This window comes from Lepisosteus platostomus, chromosome 8 (genome assembly GCF_059453375.1).
Source record: "Lepisosteus platostomus isolate fLepPlt1 chromosome 8, fLepPlt1.hap1, whole genome shotgun sequence".
Taxonomy (NCBI): Eukaryota; Metazoa; Chordata; class Actinopteri; order Semionotiformes; family Lepisosteidae; genus Lepisosteus; species Lepisosteus platostomus.
In genome coordinates, this window is record NC_142618.1 from 62,936,518 (window position 1) to 62,958,162 (window position 21,645).

General features: G+C 40.4%; 2 protein-coding genes across 3 annotated transcripts; one reads left to right on the plus strand and one right to left on the minus strand.

Annotated features, from left to right (window-relative positions):
- Positions 1 to 11,656, plus strand: LOC148657690 (lysine--tRNA ligase-like). 2 transcript variants are annotated; one of them, XM_088644254.1, is made up of 16 exons: positions 1 to 631; positions 851 to 907; positions 1,139 to 1,232; positions 1,731 to 1,779; positions 3,782 to 3,947; positions 4,158 to 4,251; positions 4,645 to 4,831; positions 5,246 to 5,371; positions 6,382 to 6,501; positions 6,591 to 6,753; positions 7,799 to 7,972; positions 8,408 to 8,493; positions 8,932 to 9,017; positions 9,210 to 9,336; positions 9,557 to 9,700; positions 10,779 to 11,656. In XM_088644254.1, exons 3-16 carry the CDS (start codon positions 1,195 to 1,197, stop codon positions 10,872 to 10,874), a joined length of 1,656 nt encoding a protein of 551 aa, XP_088500380.1. In that variant the 5' UTR covers positions 1 to 631; positions 851 to 907; positions 1,139 to 1,194; the 3' UTR covers positions 10,875 to 11,656. The 2 variants fall into 2 exon arrangements, with proteins under 2 accessions (XP_088500380.1, XP_088500381.1); XM_088644255.1 differs by lacking the exon at positions 851 to 907.
- On the minus strand, positions 11,394 to 16,148 carry timm21 (translocase of inner mitochondrial membrane 21). The gene is made up of 6 exons (XM_088644256.1): positions 15,623 to 16,148; positions 14,807 to 14,869; positions 13,037 to 13,134; positions 12,110 to 12,183; positions 11,917 to 12,022; positions 11,394 to 11,607 (listed from the first exon to the last, which is right to left on the minus strand). The coding sequence occupies exons 1-6, from the start codon at positions 15,906 to 15,908 to the stop codon at positions 11,515 to 11,517; spliced, it is 720 nt and encodes a 239-aa protein (XP_088500382.1). The 5' UTR covers positions 15,909 to 16,148; the 3' UTR covers positions 11,394 to 11,514.
- Between the last annotated feature and the right edge of the window lie 5,497 nt (positions 16,149 to 21,645).

Consider the following 21,645-nt stretch of genomic DNA (forward strand, 5'->3'; position numbering starts at 1 on the left):
ACGTGCTCTAAAATACCAGGATTTCCTTCAGTTTCAGTCAGAACAATGGCCTTAAGAGACAGATTGTAAATACTGCTCCAGTGTAAACATCCAGCATCCTGTTCTGTTGCTTCTGTGTTTATCATAAGTTGCTCGGGTTGCTATGTAAAAACCTCACCCTTCTGTGTTGCCAGAAAAGAGAAACAAAACCAAAGGATAATGAAAATCTGTTACACGCACGAAAAAGATCTGTGTTCTGTATTTCAAGTCAGCAAAAGTAAAAGTAAAAAAAATAGAAAAGCTTTAAATTATTTCTCAAAGGGTTCCAAGACTGAACAAAGTCATAGCATATCCAAAGAAAGTGTTATATTGAACTGTTAATAATGTCTGCTGTATTAAACATTCGCATTTTAAGTTCAAGCTGGAAATGAAAATGCTCCTGTTTCAGCACTGGTTGCTGTGCTACAAATGGACATTACTGCACTGAAATCCAATCAAACAAGAATGACCAGGTTAAATCCAGGCCTTACAGCAATGTCAAACATACATAGACGCAGTAAAGAAAATTAAACTCTATAGTTGTTGATTTAAGGGACAAGAAGGAAACATCAAGCAAGTATTCAGAATCCTGCAAGATGTGAGACAGGAGAGAGTGAGTTACAGCTTTATTTATATAACTTTATTGTCCATCCAAAAGTGTGGAAATTTGTCTTTAAGGTGTTGGGATCTTGATGCAAGCTCTAGTCTAGTCCAGCAGACTAAACTATCTAGTCTATCTCTAGTTTAGTAAATGCTCCAGTCGTAAAAAGTAGTTTGTAAATGCCAGTTTGTGTGTTTTGTAATTTTGTGTAATATCTATTTGCCTTTTAAGCTAGAAATTGAAGAAGATGGGAGGCTTTTAATATTGTTTTGCCCTGCAGTGGGACAGGTGAGCATTACTGCACCAGCATACAATACCACAATAATCTACAACGATCTTCCCGAAACAAGACCAACTTCTCAAAATATTGCCAGCAGCTAACAAGAGCACAAAAATAATCCCTCCAGACCTGATGGCACTCCTTGTGACCTCATATAGCTTTCATTCTGAGTGCACACTTTATACTTTCACTTTCAGTAGCTACTGTATTTATCTGAGCTTTGTAAATACTGTCATTAGAGCTGGGCAAGGGCACAGAACAGACATCTCTCAGGTACCCCAGGAGTGTGGGAACTATGGCTAACAATGGAAGCAAGACAGATGCCACTTCAAGGTAAACACTTTTAAATAAGTTGTATTGCTTGTAGAAATTAAGATATATATTCCATGACAATATATTTTAAAATAATAAAAAGGAGATGAAGACCTTGTAGTTTAACCCATTTTTTATCTTTAAGACTTCATGTCCCTATTTGTTTTATTTTACTTGTACTTGATATGGCATATCTGCGAATTATGTACATGTAAATTGTTTTATAATCCATATAAATGGAGTATTATATGTAAGTTATGTATAGTAAATCAAAGCTTGAACACACAGCTCCATTACACGTACTGTATACAGGCACACTGAACTAGGTTACAATATACAATATACAGTGCTATTTAATAACATTCATCTATAATATATAAATACAATAATATAAATATAATAGTATATATTTCTATAATATAAAAACAAGTATGTCATTCTGCAGATACCCCATCAGGTCTAAAACTGTCTGGCAATCCTTTTCTCAAAGTGACAGTAACACTTATCTCTTATTTGTAGTGGAAAACAGACTGGAAATATCACTGAGTCTTTGGAAGTGGAGACCCATGTAAGTAAATGACATTCATAATCATCTAAGGACAACAGAAATGATTAGCTTCATACTACCTTTGTGATTCTTCGACAGTGAAAAATTAGTACTGTAAAAGTGTATTTTCACACAATAACAGGAAAGTGAATCCATGATGAATGAAAACTGTATTTGGACTCTCCTGTTGAAATTATTAGCTGTTCAGAAGATCTTTCTTCTGTCTGTCTGCATATAAACAGCAGTTATCCTTCTTATTTCTTTGTGGTGCTTGTGAAATCCCTCAGAGATTTAAAAATTACATAAGGTTCCTGCTAAATGGCTATAGTTCAATTTTAACTGGAGAGTTTTTGAGAAGCTGTTTTGTAGATACTGGAACTATTTATCTTTATTTAGCCCAAAATGTCAGATAAGGCTGCTCCACCCAGGAATACTCTGTGGTTATCAGTTTATTCTCTCAGTTTTCTACATGCATGACTCTGTTCCTTGTGTCTTATATCTAATATGTAGGATTTCACAAATAAAAAGAAAGCCTAAATACACACAAAAAATCCTTACTATTTAACAATTACCCTGTTGTACTAATTTAACAGGTGGGTATTTTTAGAACATTTTCAAAACAATTTTTGGCAAAACATCGAAGGTTTCACTTTCATTCCCGAGAGCAACAGAGCAGCCTTTTAAATATCAGAGAGTGTGGTGGAATCTTACTGCAGTTTTTCCACCCTTACTCTACACAAGAAGCAGACACCAGCAGAGCAAAGGTCAAAGGGCTATCGAGGCCTTTCTTCCACCACTTGTGCTTCGTCTTTCTTACACACGTTTTCTGAAGCCTGACTGTTTCATTACATTTAACACTGCTGTCGTTCCAATGTTCCAACACAAACCGCTCACCCACAAGTGACCTTCCTGAAGGCAGTGCACTCCCCTCAGGAGCAAGTGACCTGTGCGTCTGCAATATATCCATTCAGCAGTCTCGGTGAACCTGAAGGTTGGTGTTCTGGCCACTAATTAAACCCCTTCTGGATCAGGAGCAGCCTGTCCAGGAGCATGAGAGTCCTGAAACACAGTGGAGCTGGCACTTTTGTTCACTTCCTGCCCGTTCACAGCAGCACTGGATCTTAAAATCAACCTCTGATTTTTATCGTAACCTGACTTGCAAACCACCACAAACTTAAAACAGTCAGTTTTCTTGTGACAACCAAGTAGAGAGAAGAGGTGTAACTTCAGGTTCCTGGCTGGGCCATCTTGTATGAAAGGCCTCTGTACAAGGCATCAGTATGATGCTGCTGCACTCTGTGTGACATCAACACTATTCACGAGTGAAGTGCTTTTGTGTACTCCCTTTAAAGTATATCTGGAACGCCTCATTTCTTATGATATTACAGTATTGTTTCTTATAAAAATTTAAATGTCCTTTAACAGGATATACATAAAACATATTTTTGCCAGCAGCCACATCACCCTGCAACACACAACTGGCAATTTAGTGAAGCTCAGCAGGTATGAGCCTAATCAGTACCTGGAAGGAGACTCCTGGGAAAAACTAAGGTTGCTGCTGGAAGAGGTGTTAGGTGCTGGAAGAGGTGGGGCCAGCATGGGGCACTTACCCTGGAGTCTGTGTGGGTCCTAATAGTGATGGAGATACTACACTGTAAAAAGGCACAGTTCTTCAGATTAGACGTAAAACCTAGGTCCTGACTCTCTCTGGTCATTGAAAATCCCAGGGTGTTTCTAAAAAAGAGTAGGGGTTTCCCCCTGGCCTTTACCAATCATGGCCTCCTAATAATCCCATCTCTGAACTGGCTTCATCCCTCTGCTCTCCTCCCCACTCAGAGCTGGTGTGTGGGGTGCAGACTGGTGCATTATCCAGGTGGGGCTGCACATTGGTGGTGGTGGAGGGGATCCCCATTACCTGTAAAGCACTTTGAGTGGAGTGTCCAGAAAAGCGCTATGTAAGTGTAAGGAATTATTATTTTTTGTATTGAAGATTTGTGCTTTTTTAAAAAACTGTTCGTTTTAGAAATACAATAAAATGAGGAGTGAAGCGATTGTTTCGAAGAAACAAAATGGCGAAGTGGTTTACCCTCACAAATTCCACGTGAAGATGTCTCTCATGGAGTTTATCGAGAAGTACGCAAACCTCAAAGCAGAAGAGCATCTGACGGATGTGGTCACATCCATAGCAGGTAAAGCAGGAGCCTGTGCTCCAGCCTTATCCACAGCTACTCGGCTTGCTTTCCCAGTGTAATCCGCATCACATTTGTTAAGAAATGAAGAGATCCTGATATTTGATTCTGATATTATCTAACACACAATAAAATATTTTTGTATGAGATTTAAAAAAAACATATTTTAGAATATTGCTGCACTCTAAAACCTGTTCTTATGTTGCCCAGGTCGAATTCACGCCAAGAGAGAAGCCAGTAGCAAGCTTCTGTTTTATGACATCAGAGGAGAAGGTGTTAAGTTACAGATCATGGCAAACGCCAAGTATGTACAATTACTGTATATGACCTCCCTGTCTACAGAAACACATACAGAAAGTAGCATCGTACCAATAACAGTAACATACTTCTGTATATATTCAATGTGTTAAATGGCATTAAATTTAATATTAGGAAGAATAAGTAAAGTAAGAAAAAACAAGACCAGTGGGTTTTCTGCCAGTTCCCTTAACATTTGCAGAGACATTAAAATGCAGAGAGTGAGTATTGCACCAATGGCATTTAACGCCTCTCAGTATATTCGTGCTTGGGGGGCCTTTGCAAGGGTATGAGCCGTAAAGGGCTTGATCTGTCTTTCTAGTGACTAGAGCCCTGCACTTTGCTTCGCAGAAAATGTCATTGTGGCCATAGAAGGAAGAAAAGCGTTGTCTCATTTCAGATTTTACGCGTCCGAGGAGCAGTTTGTGGAGATGAGCAGGGAATTGCACCGCGGGGACGTTGTCGGAGTGGAAGGAAGCCCCGCCAAGACCAAGAAGGGCGAACTGAGCATCATCCCCGTGCGGCTCCATCTGCTGTCCCCCTGCCTGCACATGCTGCCCCACCTGCACTTCGGCCTGAGGGACCAGGTGCGCAGGCAGACCACACCCACACAGGGAGGGGCGACAGACATGTTCATCATGCCCGTCTGGAATGAATTAGTATCTGGCATGCAGAACGTGCTGATTCTATTGGACCTCCGGGGGCTGAGGGCTGCTGAACCAGTTACTGATGTAATGTAACTTTGCAGCAGCAGTTTTCTAGGAGACATTAAGAACATAGTCTGTCCTTTCCCGATGAGCACAGATCCCTGTTTCTTTACGGATGATTCCTTTTGTAACTACTGTATTTTGTCATTTTGCTTTTGGAAACAAAGTGTTGGGGTCGTCTTTTTTTAAACTTTCTTTGAAATTCAGGGCCTAGCTCAGCATAACCTCTTTGATGAGATGCAAAAACCAACCTGCATGACACCCTTTTTTATTTAATTGTTGTTTTTTTTATAGGAGAAAAGGTATCGCCAGCGTTACCTTGATTTGATCCTAAATGATTCAGTGAGGCAAAAGTTCATTACAAGAGCTAAAATAATTCAATACCTACGGAGCTTTCTGGATAATAAAGGATTTCTGGAGGTACGATTTACATCTTTCAAAAACAACTTTACATAGGGTATGTATATACAGTATGCATTACATATTTTCTTAAGTGAAAGTTCTTAACTGAATTTCTGGAAGGATAATTACAAACAAGTCAATTTTAACCAGCAATTCAAAATCATAATCGTTAGTTAAAAACAGTTAAGATAAAACCACACACAAACTCCTCTTTTTTACATTTGACTCATACAACTCTCCTCCACCCCATCTGCAGTCTTGCAGATACCCCTTTGTTAATTACTAACTCTGAATGGGGTCTGTACCACCTCATCTTCTGGAGGGTTAAGTTAAAATGTTTTATATTTAAAATACTCAATAAATATTCACAAAGCATTCTTCTGATCTTCAGTGTAGTTATTCGTCATGAAATAGCAATTATACACAATATCTGACACCTTATTAAGAAAAAGGTTTCAAAAAGTAAAATCATAGCTTGTCTATACCACGGTAAAAGTACAGTGTTCTAGCTCACTGATGACATTCTTTGTTAAGAAACTACAGCTATTTAGTATAACTAATTACAGTGCATTTATCTCTGATGTGTAACATCAAGAACAGGAATGAACCTCGCTACTTATATTTCTTTGGATGGTAATTTGTTATGATGTTTTTCATTGTCATGCTGAAGATGAAGAGCTTTCACTAAACAATATATTCATATATAAGGGAGATAAAGTGGGATTACTCTTGTGTACGAATTTAATCAGTTTGAATCTAGTAAACTGTTTGATAAACTGCGAAGAGTTAAGGATGAACTTTAACAACACTACACTTTTCCTCAAATGTTCCCTTTTGTTTTTTGCACAGTCATGTTTAAAAATTACTCTGAAACGATTAAGTCAGTTGTTAAATTATTGCATGGTTTATCTCCAGTTACAGGAAGGGCACTTGAGCATTTTGGATAAACCAGGAGTTTGGTTGCAGCTTCCTTAGTGAAGGAGGAGGCAACTTGTGCTTGAGGCTTCAGGCTGTTCTTGGCTTCCTAGGTGGAGACCCCCATGATGAACATGATTGCTGGGGGAGCTGCGGCCAGGCCGTTCATCACCCATCACAACGAGCTGAACATGGACCTGTACATGAGGATTGCTCCTGAGCTCTACCTGAAGGTACTACCCAGCCCCAGCCACATCTCTCACAGCTGGGCATGTCCCTCTGCTCATCCCACTCAGTCACACCTGACATCTTTCCCCTCCAGATGCTCGTTGTGGGAGGCCTGGATAGAGTGTACGAAGTCGGGCGCCAGTTTAGAAACGAAGGCATTGACCTGACCCACAATCCAGAGTTCACCACATGTGAATTTTACATGGCCTATGCTGACTACAACGACCTGATGGAAATCACTGAAGAGCTGCTGGCAGGTACTGTGAGAAGAGCCTGTCTCGGCGTGATGTTAAGGGAGCGAAGCTTTAGAGTCCAAAATCTATAATCTGACAAACTATAATTCAGTGAAGGTTATTTATGCAAACTGACAGTGACACTGGATCACTGTAAAGGGAGTTAAGCTTTGGTAAATTTTAAAACATGACAGAGAATGAACGGAAAGAAGACCAATATAAAAATGAATTACTACAGTACATGTGATTGTACAAATCAGTTTTCTCCCACTGTAAAAGCAAACTGAAATGGTTTCAGATTGGTGAAATGTGCAGCTCATGGCATTACTGTACTGTATAAGACATTTCTAGCTATGGCAAAAATAACTGCCCTTATACTTATAAAATGGACATGAAACCCTCTGCTTACATGTTTTATTAAACTGATATGGAAACTTACATAACTTTCCGAGTTCAAATAGTACTTCTCAACCTGAACATGAACAGCTTTTCTGGCTGACAAAATATGTTGACCAACAACAATTTTATCTTTCAAACACATGTTCCTAACAAGAATCTCAGGTAGTTTTGGTTTTGTGCTGTTTCCCTGGCTTGACACGCAGTAAATGAATTCATGACCAGTGGAACAGCTCACATCAGTCAGGTTAACATCCCTCCTTTGTTCTGATACCTTTATGACATTTTATGTTTGGACTATGATTTGCCATTTGCAAACATGCCCTCTTGTACCAGAAAATTATTACTGCATCAGGAGAGAGGATTTACATACTGTAGATGTAGACAAATCAACCTGTTAAATACTATCTAGCCCAATAGCTTTGGATTAAATTAAATTATGTAGACTTTTTTTTTTAATAGCTTGGACTAATATATCACAAGAACATGAAAAAGGCTGTAAACGAGAAGAGGCCATCCAGCCCATCCAGGCTGATTGGTACTCTAGTTTGACCACTTACGCTTAGTGTGAAACACCAAAAGTTTTCCACATCAATGTAAGGAGAACGCAGCCCTTTTAAAAGTCAGAATAATCTGTTCTTGGTCTGTTCTGGAACGTTTCCTGCCCCCACAGGCATGGTTCTGCAGCTCACAGGCGGCTACAAGATAACATACCATCCTGCAGGCCCTGAAGGCGAGGTGCTAGAGATCGACTTCACTCCGCCCTTCCGCAGGATCAGGATGATGGAGGAACTGCGGAAGGCGCTGGGAGTCAGTCTCCCTGCGGCAGACGCTTTGGACAGCGAAGGTCAGACTGAATTCGTCAGCGTAGATCACTGCTGCCCCGATTCCTGCTCAAAGACCAGGGCATCTTTACGATTTCAGGCTCATGAATGCCCTTCTGTGGGAGGTCTTAAGGGTTTATTTTTCCCTGGAGCTGCCAACTCGCACGCAGAATAAAACAATTTCAGCAGAATATGTTATACTGTTTACTTACATATAAGAAACTCAATGTAATCATCCCTTGGTATAACAGACCTTTAGTATAATATCGTAGTAGAAAAAATACCAAAACTTCCAAACCCCTGATTTCATAGGGAAAAAACTATCTTCCAGGAAAGAAGAACAAACCACAATAAAGGTCTACAACAGCTTTGAAGCCATAAACTTGCTGCAGTCTGATGCTGATCTTCTTTCAGAACAACGGTGAAAATAACTAATATCTACATATTTTCCATCACAGAGTCCCGCCAGTTTCTAGAGAGACTTTGTCAAGAAAAAGGACTGGAATGCAGTGCTCCCAGGACCTCAGCAAGACTTTTAGATAAGGTCCTTCAATTTTGTTTTTTTAGCGTTGGTCCTGCATTGTTAACTTTCTAAAAGGTTTATAGGGCTGCCAGCCTTCAGCATTAATTTCTCTCGGTAACATATCACTTTCTAAATTAAGTCGCATCTCTGATGAAACCAAAAAGAAGCTGAATGATTCAGATACAATTTTTGCACACCACTTGTTATATTAGTTTTATACATGTGTAAAAAGCATTAATGACTTTAACTTTTATGATATGGCCAATGAAGTATGTGATTCTGGTCATTCCAGAAAATATTTAAAGCTGAAAAACATTAACATACCTCAGCGGCAGCTGTGGTTCAGTAAATCACAGAAAAATTCTGTTTCAGGTTCTTGCTATATACATTAATACAGCAAATATCCATTATAACTTTTTATAACTTTAAATTGTCAGCTCAAACCTTGTGTTGTTGCAGCTGGTTGGAGAGTTCTTAGAGGTCTCCTGCATCAATCCCACCTTCATCTGTGATCATCCACAGACCATGAGCCCTCTGGCAAAATGGTAGGCCTACATGTCAGAGCATAACCATGATAGCAGAAATCCAATTGTCTTTAGATCCTGAACGATATAGTTTGTACTACGTTTATTCGTATACTTTAACTTAGTCACAGTGCAATAATTTCTCTATGGGATCTGTTCTCCCCGATATCAGTCCTCTTGCATGTTTGTAACTTCAGCATGCTTTTCCTTCAGGCACCGTTCTGAGGCAGGCCTGTCTGAGCGGTTTGAGCTGTTCGTCATGAAGCACGAGCTGTGTAATGCCTACACAGAGCTCAACGACCCCCACGTACAGCGGCAGCTCTTTGAAGAACAAGCCAAGGTACCAACTGTCTACTAAGCGGTCTCTATTCCACCTGAAACCCAATATGTTAACAAGTGGGAAGTTTACTGCAGTATGTATGTGATTACTTGACTGTCATTCACACACTATAGCCAGTCCTTTATCCCTGTGAATATAAATTCTCAGCAAAAAAGCTCCAGCCATGTTGCAATACTGACCACACAAGACTGTACAGAACATGTATACGCCACATCGACAGGCAAAACACGCCGGTGACGCTGAAGCGATGAGCGTTGATGAAGACTTCTGTACAGCTTTGGAATTCGGCCTCCCACCAACAGCAGGGTGGGGAATAGGGATCGACCGTCTAACCATGTTGCTGACGGACTCCAACAACATCAAGGTATGTGATAAGAACTGGAGTGCTTTATAAGCCAAACCATTTCTGTTTTCCACAGAGAGGGGGCATTTGCTTTTGCCCACACAAATGGCACGGGGCTGTTTGGCTCATTGGCCATTCTACAGAAGAGCATCAAATTCCTCTCCAGCAGTCTGAGGAGCACACCAAAACTAAGGAATAGGTCCTGTTTCACGAGTTGTAAAATGGTTACTAATAAATTTGGGGAAATACAAAAAAAGCATACTCCATGTCCTCTCTACCCTCTTCCACTACATAAACAGGAGGGAAAAACAGGAGCCACTGGATGTATCCAATATGACCCGAAACGTCTTGCTCACAGGATTCATGACATCCCTTCAGTGATTAAACTATTACTCACCTTAGGCATTGCTGTCTCAGGCTCTTATTATAATGTTACAATGTTAACCACTGCCATGTATTCTGAAGCCTATTTCTGAGATCACTCCTTTGCTAAAGTGTCACAGGATATGTGCATCTTAGTACATTTCAGCTCTTCTTGTTAACAGTCTCTCTAGCCATGTTAACTGTGAGTTGTTGCAACACAGGTGTAAATTGCAGTTTGTTTGCATTGATCCTGGTCTTAGTAAATTTGGCCCTTAAGGTTTATGTGACATGTGAAGACTGACAGCACTACCTATTTATACTAAGAGGAAGGATAAACACTTCATTAATGGTATAAACTTTTATATTATGTTAAAATGCTGCACAAAATAATTTAAAACTTAAAAATGAGCCACAAACAGAACAGAATGCAATGAAATGGATCCAAACATTTCCTGCATAAAAGTTAATTACAAACAACAGAAAACAGCTGACCCTACAATACATAATTCATATAAATGAAAAAAAAAAGTTTTATAATTGTTTTATAGACAGCAAAGCTAATGTTTATTACATAAAAGAAAGAATCACATGTCCTTAGAATAAGTTTAAGTTGATGTAAAACTTCTGTTCAATGCTCAAGATTAATACACACATACAGCAGCATCACACAGGAGGCTGATTCTTCTCTGCCAGTAAAGACCCAGTCAGAGCAGCTGTTCTGGATTTCTTTTTTCAGGAGGTTCTGCTGTTTCCAGCCATGAAGCCTGATGAAAATAAACAGCCTGGAAAAGCTAAGGCTGCTGAGGACAGCTCGAACCGAGCGGAACTCTAACCACCTGAGGAAGCTCTGGAGTGCAGCAAGCTGAGCACGAATCTTGCTTTTATTATTTTATATATAACAAGCTGCAATCTCATTCTGAATATCACTGCTTCCTTTTCTACTTTATATTTTTACAATACTTTGTGTGTGAAACATTTTCTGCTAATTCATTGGAAAAAGGATTTGTGCATTTATTTTTTGGGGTGAAAAGGTTTAGAAGGTGCAGTAGCAAAAACTCAAAATGACTCAAAACCTAATCAAAATGATGCAGGCATCTGGCTTTTCGAAGAGCAATTTAACAATAATTCAAATTTATATTTCTTTCTGTCACAATAATTAATTTGACTCATTTTTAAATCCCCACTATCTGCGGATGTTCTCCTGCAAACAATTCCTTTTGGAAGAAGATGTATACATTTTTTTACCATAATTACCATTGTAATGCAGCTATTCTTACAATCCATCTTGCAATCCATTATTATTCCCCTAGAAATTAATACCTCTGCAGAAAAAGCCTTAAGAGAATCCAGATAAACAAATCCCATCTTTATTCTCTTCTCAAATCATCGCGTCTGCTGACAGAAAAGCTTCCACACTGAACCAGAATTGTTATTGGTTGTAATAAGATATTCTATCCTGCTAATCAATGCCTTTATCGGTTATCTTCAACAACAATTGTTCTTCGTGGGTATGTATCTACGTCCACAAACAGGTAGCGGAATTCATATTTTCCTGTTTTGGGATTCTGCAAAAAACAAATGTAACAAATAAAATAATTTAATTAAAGCTCAGAACTCAAAGCATCCTGGTGGTAATGAAACTGGTTGGTTAGTGTGTCTGTGGTGAAGACGGCGATCTGCAACAGGCCCTGCACACTGAAAAAGATTAAGTCTGAAAGTTTGGGAGCTGCAGGTCACAGCTACCACAAGGAACATAGGAACGTTGAGCGTAACATTCTGCAGAGATGAAAAATCACTTAAAAGGCAGTTTATTTGACTTCAAATGGTTCTTGACTCTGCTAGTTCAGTAAGGAAGAGAAAACGTGCCACTGTACCTCCAGAACTTCTGCATGCGCAGTTCCTTGCAGTCTTGGTTCAGCCCCATCGATGTAAAACTTTAACCTCATGTGCTTGACCCCGTCCTTCATGTACTCCACGTGACTGAAACAAACATCAGAACAGGGTAACTAGCCCAGGGGAAAGGGCTGGACTGGCTTTCGGACGACCCTGGCGTTACGCTTGTTTTACCTCACATGCTGCCTTCTGCCACGGCGCGTTGTCTCCCCGTAGCCTCTGATCGGCTCTCCAAACACTCCAACGATCTCAACAATTCAAAAAGAGAAGAATATGTGACAAGGCAGCACGGCAGAGCACATCAGAGCACAGGGCAGCATGGTACAGCACAGCAAAACACAGCTTATATTCTACGGAAACCTATATTACCCCAGCTTCCTCACACCTTAACTTACTTTTAATTCTGAGATTACATGTGCCACATTCAGACTCCTTTACAATTTAAAATATTGCCTTTAGGTATTCCCCAAAATACTCACCGGACCCCCATTAACGGTGGACTATGCACTAATAATATGTCAGTTGTGGATACCATGCTAAACTATAAAAGATATGGCTGTTTTGATTCCAGACATGAGTGACCAGATACTTTACTGGACTCAAAGGAATGACCCTTCACTTTATTCTTGAAGACTAAGAGAGGACCGGATTCAGGTATTCAAAACTTTTGATGGCACAGACAACCTCGACCCAACTGACAGTCTTGGGGGTTAGTAATAAACATGACTGAGAGCACAACAAGTTGAAATTACACCAAGTTGAAATGGGGAAGTAAATTTAAATCTGAGAAAAGCTAATTCCCTCAAACTTCCTTCAAATATGAATACATTGGCTTCAATCTGCTCTAAACTGAACACGCTAGTTAAGACAGATGGTTTCTTCCTTTACACATCCTTTTTTTACGTTCTTATTTCAATTCAATTTTTAGCTCTGAATCTAAATATGTGGGACAGGTGCTAAACACACAGCAAAGCACTGTTCCACACAGGTCAAAATTATTGAATTGGGTTCTCCACTTCAGTGTGTAACATTGTATTTAATCACATAGATTATTCTGTTCTGATTTTCTCCCTTTGTGCAAAGAGCCCTCTTTAACCTTACCTCTGGATGTGCTCTGCATTTCTCCAAAGCCTTTCCATAGATTTTGCTTGGACTAGAAGATGAAAACAACTCCTTGAAGACAACATAGAATAATCCACCTGAAGGAAGGAGAGAGTCAATGAGGGCTAATCAAAACAATCCAATGTGCTCTGAGGCTTCAAATGTATAGTAGGTTATAAATAAAAGTGGTTGCAGTTTTTATATTGTGACTACATAATACAAACAACAATAGATGAATGAGAAATTGAACAGAAATGATTTTTTAAACTGAACTCATAGGACTGTAGAATAATTGAAAAAGCATACATATTAAATACTGAAGAAAAAGAAAATCAACCAATTTGTAATTAAGCCAAAGACACACAGTCATGCAGAAATTATGGCTACCAACTCCTCCACCTAATACAGATTCAGAAAGCTTTTTTTTCCCCCAAAAGAACAGAATGAAGACATGGCATCTTAATTCATTATTTGCAAAAATGAAATTCAATAGCCCTCATTCATTTAGTAAAAACAATGCATGCAAATGTGTTCAGAATGTTAAAGCAATACAATGGATGAATTTATCCATGATCCCAAACTCATGATTGTGCATAAAAGCAGTTGATATGTTTCAGCTCCCATCCGTAATGACCATGATGTAGTTTTCAGTGCATTAACCTCAAACACTGAGCTGCCAGCAACACATTAACATTCTGCAGAGTTAAAAGGTGAACTGACAGATAATTAGGTAATTAATAATAGCTTGTTATACCTCAGGAAAGCCTTCCTTTGTTTACATGGTTGTCATCTGCATTTGTACTTGCAATGTTCACTGATAAATTGCACTGAGTTAATACTCCGAAGACATTAATGAAAACTAATGAAAAACTGGCTGGATTTTTTTCTACATTAAGACTGATGAAAAGATCATAACATCAAACCTAAATACAGTTCTAGAAAATGGCTCGTAACATCCATCATCTCCAGGCTGTTTTAAAATGGACTGAAGAAGTGCAAGGTTGTTCTTTTTTATTCAGGTACCATAAAACACATACTCCTACTAATTTGGGATTTTTGGAAGTAAACTGTTGAATATGTAAGTAAAACAAGCAAATCTGATTAAATCTTTAAAAAGCGACCCGCCAGTGTCTGTGTTCAAATACTGGGTTGCGAATCTTTACTTTGATAAAAGACAAAGTAATGTTTCACCTCAGTTCACACCTCGCTGTCTGACTTCTTATCTCTTTGGTCTATCGAATTGCATTCATCCACCATGCAGCGGACAACAGCCCCGGATCTGTGTTTTGACATATTTTTAAATCTTACACAATTTTAGGATATGCAGTTCAATCGGTTTTAAGAGGACGTGCTCCAGTGTTGTTCTTGCACAAACATTGTTCCTGCTTACAGACACAGTTCACCCACACAAAGGCCAATGAAACACTGCCCCCCCTCACTCCTTTGGGATAGAATTGCCATCACAGGCTCCAATGTGGATCTCATGACTGGGTGAGTGCCTGGCTGAAGACAATACTGGCAAGTGCAGGGTTTTGCATAACTTCTGTAACCTTTCTTATGTTTTCACGCTCTTGGTGTTTCTGTGGATTGCATATGGTACAGGTACATTATAGCAATCTAATTTGAAACTGATTTCCATATGTGAAAATATAATAAATCTTAGATGCACATAACTGATGTTAAATTGATGAAACAATAAAAACACACCCGTTTTCCGTAATGAATGTGTATTAACAGGAAGCTCCTGTCACCTTGGTCACGAGAACGTACCTGTTACTCCAATCCCAACAAGCACCACAATTAGATACGTGAAATCCTTCCCAGCTTTCTTGACTGCAAGGAGGAGAAAAGAAAGCACATTACTGTTTCTCTTTTTAAAAATACTTGCCAGTCTAAACAGTCTGGGAACACTTTTATTATTATTAGAGTGAGCCCTTTAAACAGAGCAACGTGGCACTTGTGCCCAATTTTACAGACTTATTTTACTGCAGCAGTCTGAGTGCAGCCCCGTGCTCGGGAACACAGCAGCAGTGCCCCTGGGATTTGAACTCTCAACCTCCCCGTCTTGACCTAACCACCACTCTACTCTGCTGCCCAGCAACACTTCTACACACTTGTTTCAGAATTTCACTCTAACCCACTTTCCAAAGGAGCATTCTTGCAAACACAGTTCATTTGTCCACCAAGAATAAAGACCTACCAGAAACCTTTTAAGAAAGGATACAAACGAGATGCGAGACATTCAGTCCACCTACAGTAGCTAGTTTGGTAGCTTTTACCCAGCTGTTTCTTGAAGTACACCAGGATATTGGCAAGGTAGCTTGTTCCACACTCGCACAGCCCTTTGAGTAAACTTTTAAACGCAGTTACAAGCAGTTTCCATTTTTGTCCTCTTGCTCGTGTTTCACTGTTAAATCCACTGGCTTGACACTGTCATTGCTTTTGGACAGCGAGGGAAACTGGTATCACTGCCTTCCTGCCCACACCAATGAATTACCGGGAGGCCACCCAGCTCCACCGTGAGTACCTTGTCCCAGATAGCGTCTAGGGCAAATCGCGAGCTCGGCTCCCGGGCCAGTCCCTCACCTTTCTGGGCTGTGGACAGTGTCGAAGTGTCGCCTCGGCGCCCCTGCGCGGGTAACTGCCCTGAACTTTCATGCTTCCCCCTTCTGAGCCCGGGGTCGGCCGGGACGCCCAGTTTGGGGACGTGCAGGGCGCTGCGGAGCCCGGCCGCACAGACGGACCGCACGGCAGCTCTGGGCGAGGCGCGCTGCAAGCTCCCGCCGTCCTTGTGCAACTGTCGGTAGCATCGAAAGCCGCAGCACCGGGCTGACCTCACCTGCTGGGACTTCAGTATCAAAGAAAACAGCATGTTGCCCCTTCGAAATAAAACTGTCACAGATGTAAGTATGCTAATAAAAAGCGACAACAACAAAAAATGGGCTTTGGGCTGACCGAACGCAAGGTCAAAAACAATACACCTAAACTTTGCAAAATAAAAAAAATCCGCATGTATTTGACTGATAGTAACTTTAATTAAGAAGTCTTCGGTAGGTAGTCCACCAAGAACCTCGCCATTGCAGAGTAAAGCTATGCAGCTGTGGGATTGTAGGAGTTGGAGTTTTCGCGTAAGGCAAGTTGCGCGGTATCAGCGAGGCACTCGTGAGAGGCAAACTACAATTTCCAGCATGCACTGCGCGCACCGTTTCAAGCCAGCGAGCCTGTTGATCGGGGCTCGATTAGTGATGCTCATCGTGTTGCAAGATTGTCGCCTAATACACGCGAGTTGCTTTGCTACTTAATTTTAATTTAATTTGTATCATAAAATAAGTCAGAACTATATGAACTTGGTTAACTATAATGTGTCAATATGAAATTATATTGTTGAAATTGAAAATCATCCTTTGTTATAAGGAATTCGATTTTGAAATACATACATAATAACGTGTTTTTAAAATTTTAGTTTTAAGTATTTATATTGCTAAGGACACGTTCCTTTTATATATATATTTATAGTTATAACGCATACGGCCTCCATTGCAGGTTGTGAGAGCCGGCTGACCAGCGCGGTGACGTCACCGCCCTTCCCTGTGAATAGCAGGGACCGCAGCCGCCGGGCTGACGGGAGATTCCCCTTTGGCTCAAGAGGCTGGGTCCCTGCTGAGTGACGCCGGAGGCCCGGGTTCGAGTCCCCGACGGTGGGGGGCCGACGTGAACCCCGTAGCGTTACAATACAAATGTAGTCCTGACCTGAGCTGTGATTTCATTGGTTTAAACCCGAAAGAACAGAAACCCGCTGACAGTAAAATGATCACAAAAAATGTCACAACAATATTAGACAAGACAACAGAAAACCTGATACTAGATGTAGAGATTACGAGAAATTAAATGTAGAACGACTGGCCAAAGTCTCTTGGATTTATGCCCGTGGAGAAAACGTGATTTAATTCAGAGATGGTTGATCGACAAAGCTGTCTGTAATTGCATAATAAAAACAATAATATTGTAGCGCATTCGCCTGGCGCTGCAGCCGAAGAGCGCCCGGCTGGGGTGCGCGGCGAGGGGCAGGACGGGTGTTGTAGTGGTCGGGGGGGACTAGTAAAGCCGCTGACCAGTGCAGCTGACCCACTGTACTGGCGGACATTCTGGGGAGATCACTCGGATTCTTGTAAATAGTTCCCTGGTTTCGCACCAGGTGGCAATCTGATATACTTGTATCAGATTGCCACCCTATACCGGTGTAGGTACCCGAATAGACCCCAGTGTGTTGCTCTTTCTCGTTTCTCTCAGGCGCTTGCTCGTTCTTTTCCAGAGTCAGAGTCTTCTGCTCTGCTGGGGCGCGGGCGCAGGTGTGCTGTGATTGGGTGTACCGAAGTTTAATAAAAGCGCTGTTTTCTTAACTCAACGAGTGTCTGAGTCACCGAGTCCGTCCTCGCCGAGCCCGAAACTATTAATATATATATATGCTTTTCTCTCTATATATGGAGGAACAGTATTTTTTTTCTTTGTAGTAAATTAATGCTGCTGATGTATGACTGACGTAATGATGCACAAAGGTGGTTATAATGCAGAGGAAATAAATTCAATGGACTCGAAATCGGTGCACGCTGCGTCGGAAAGGCTGTAAAGGTGGCGCTATGTTAATAATGATTCAGGAGCGCATCGCTTGTTCTGCGGGACCGTGGTGTCGTGCAGTTTTAATTTCTCCCTGGACTTCTAATGATCTTTCTTGAATGAATTGCTCACTTAATTGTTCTAGATTTGAAGGTCTCTGTGTAACGCTGCTCAGTGTGCTGAAAGTGTTACAGACGTGACCTCAGCCCCGTCTGAAATCTCTCTCTGTGACAGGGGCCCGGGCTTGAGGCGGCTCTGTGCTGTCTCCCTCACACTCACACAAAGTACAGGAAAACCATTAACACACTTTGTTGAGCAGATTCTTTAAAGAAATGCCAGGTTTTTACTTCATGGAACTACACATGGATCTAGGGAATCTACCAGCCTAGAGGCAGTATTGTTATTTGCCTGGTACTGGAAGTAAAGAACTAGGAAGTAGTTGCAATTGCAGTTCTAGTGCACCAACAAATTGGAAAGAGCTACTGCTGGTAAATGTGTATTTTTTTCTGCTGCCATTCACACCCAGGCGCTTGTAAGTAAATGGGTTACATGGTGGCATGCTTGTCAGTGATAACAGCAACGGTTTATCAGCAACCTGGGTATTACTTGAAGTTCATTAACCCATCTGGGACTAAACAGTTAAAGCGTAATTAAAAAAAACCCTATTTGTAAATAAACACCTAGTATGGAAAGTACAGGGGGCAATGCACACTATGGGATGGTATCTAGAGTTACAGAAAGACAGTGTGATTGTGTAATCATGGATCTGATACCTAGCAGAATAATGAATTAATAAATAATCTCACTTTATACAAAACCATGTTTTTTGGATCTTCTGGAAAGTTAGAAAGATTCTGCAGAAACGGGTGTTCTGCAGAAATGTCCTCTCCCTTCTGGAAAGGAAATGAGATGTTTGGTGGCAATCGACTACAGATCAAAATGTTGCTATGCTGGCAGCCCCCCCTGCACAGACCTGAGTGAGTCTGTCACACAATGTCAGCAGGGCACCCCCGAAGACTGCTGTCAGATCAGCCCTAGTCACCCCTGTATACTCCTGTGTATAATCAGCATGTACAGAAGGTGCTCATTGCAGTCTTCTCTTTACCTCTCCTGTTAAATTTATACTTTACTGTCTCAATCAGATCAGGGACTGGACAGGCCAAGACACCTATTCCAGAACCTGTTGACTTTATTTCTGGATTAAGACACCTACAGCAGCTGCAGTCCAACTGTGTGTTAATGGCCATTATCACCAGTGAATCGCTTTCCTGAGGGTATTGCATGATAGTGAAGATTGAAATGGTTACATCTCTAAACCACTCAAGACCTCCTTGCTGTTGCCACACGTGCAGTGCAGTACGTGTTTCCCTGCATGTTCTGATATTCTGATGGGTTAAGGCTGTTCCTATTTTAACATTGTTTCATCTGTTACACTCTTCTCTTCTGCTGCTTTAACGAAGCTGTGAGTTGGCTGGGAAAAAATAGTTTCCCTTTTCGATCTCTGCTATTTGATTTGGCATAGCTACCAGTTTAGTTGTTTGTGTTAATTTAATTCTACTCCCTGATGTGCAAAACACAGACTTTAATTTCAGTTTCTTTCACAGAATGCCATTACTTGTGAAGGGTAGTTATGGCAACATGAACATGCCACTGTGTCTGCTCTGGCAGCAGTCCTGGAAATTCACCTTGTTCCCTCCAGCTCTGCCTTCTTTCAGGTTCCTCGTTCAAAGACCCAGCAGTCGATTGCACAGCCAGGCTGCTGGCTGGTGTCATATCTTCACATATCACTTGTCTCAGGTTTTAAACAGATCACATATTTTAGACCATCTAAACAATGCAGTATGATCTGTACTTGGGATTAGAAACCAGGACAGAGAGAAGAAGGAGTTTAGGTTTTAACATCTACAGCCTAAGAGATAAAACAAGACAGAGCCAAAGAAGTAATGCAGCCATACCTGACATTCAATAATACTCCTTAAGCAAAACTTTTATAAAGTCAACGCTGAGCAGCGTTACACAGCCAAAATAAACAGAGTATTGAAACATTCAGTATATGTGTAATGGTCAGCAAAATGGGATATGTTATAAAACTTTATAATGGAAACAGGCTGCAAAAACTGTGCCATCTTTTATTGCGCTTTTCTGCATCACACATTCCTGTTACCCACCTTCCTCTCAGGGTCAGAGCTGATATATTGAGTGAGAATCCTTCTGCAGAATTCCAAACTATCATAAAATCCATTCCAGTAAGCTCCTAATTTTTTACTGCTGCCAATATGGTACATTTTCGGTATAAGTAGAAAAACCTTACAGTACAAAAACATTTGAAGTGTGTGTTCCCAGAAATATAAATGTTTTAAAAATATTTAACAATGCAATATACACTGTTATTGTAATTGTATTTCTGTCTATTGTCTTGTCTGCTGTTTTATATACATATACTGCACCTGAGAGACTAATGAGAAGCACTTTTCACTATACTATGCACCCGTGTAAGTATAATGACAAATAAAGTTGAAGTTAATGTTGCTTCAGGATCTTAAAGTTTTGAATTCAGGATCCTGAAGTACAGAGCAGTCATGTGAAAATTTGAAATCCCAACCTAAATGTACTGTAACAGACATGAGAGGACCTGAGAGGAGGGTTATGCTCACAAAATGTGGACGGGTTCACTGTAGGGTTATATAATTGTCATATAATACATTTTAAAAGTAAGATGACAGAGTAACCTGAACAGAGACTTCCCCTAAATTCCACAGGTGAGGAGGCAATATTGTTGGCCTATCTGATCTAAATAGGCATATAAGTGTTTCTTGTTTTCCAGAAACAGCAAAAATATATTAAACCTAAAAATCACAATAAAGACCTAAGTAGTTACAAGAAACATCAGTATTAAGAAATAATTTCTTACCTTGTCTGTTTTGATGTAATTTATTTCCCATGTGGTTTTTCATGGGAGTTTTGTACCTTATTTGGACAGAATGAAGTGAGGTGATTTAATTTCTACTGTTTCTGAATTTTGCTTTCAGACAGATCCTTAGTGCTTTTAATTTCTTCATGCCAAAATTGAGATCGCTTTTGTTTTCAGGTCTTTTGTTTCTTCTTTTTCCTCATGTTTTTGTTGTCTTTAATACAGACAAGGCCACATGATTTAAAAAAAAAAACAACTTCTGCTACATTAAACCTTAAAAAAAATAGTTTTCAGCGAGTATCCCAGGGAGGTGATGTGACAGCTCCTAACGTCTCTGTTCCATCCATTACCAGTCGAAGCTGGATCCTGTCCTTGAACATACAGTGCTGAAAAAAAATCTGTGAACCCCCTAGACAGGTCCATACTCAGGTCCATATCTCTTAATAGATAGCCTTCTTGAATGTATAAAAGAAGACTTGAATATATTCGGATTGCTAATTACCAAAATGATCCAACAGTAATTAACTGCGTGATCCCTTGCATTCAGTACCTGGTGACACCTCCTTGAACAGCAATGGCTTCAATTGGACACTTCCTGTAACCGTTTATCTTTGTCTCTCACATCAGCCTTTACGAATTGTGGCTTGTGCTTCGTTATAGAACTAATTCAAGTCAGTGACATTTGAGGGTTTCCTTGCATGAATGTGTCACTTCATGTTCTGTCTAACATTTCAATGGGCTTTACGTCTGGATTTTGACTTTTAATTTAAGATTGCAGAATTTCTTCTTTTTTAACCATTTGTATTGTAGGTCTCCTGGTTTGTTTAGGATCATTGTTTGCCTGAATGACTGACTTTTGGCTCCACTTCAGCTGACAACTGGATCTGACATTCTGCACCAGAATTCACTGATTCAATGCAGCTGTTATGGGTCGGTCATTGATTGCAAGCTACCAGGGGCCTGAGACAACAAAGCAGCCCCAATGCATGATACTCCCACCGCCATGCTTGATGGACAAGATTAGTTTTTGCTGTTGGAAAAGAGTGTATGGTTTTGGCCGTACAAAACTTTCTTCATTTTGAAT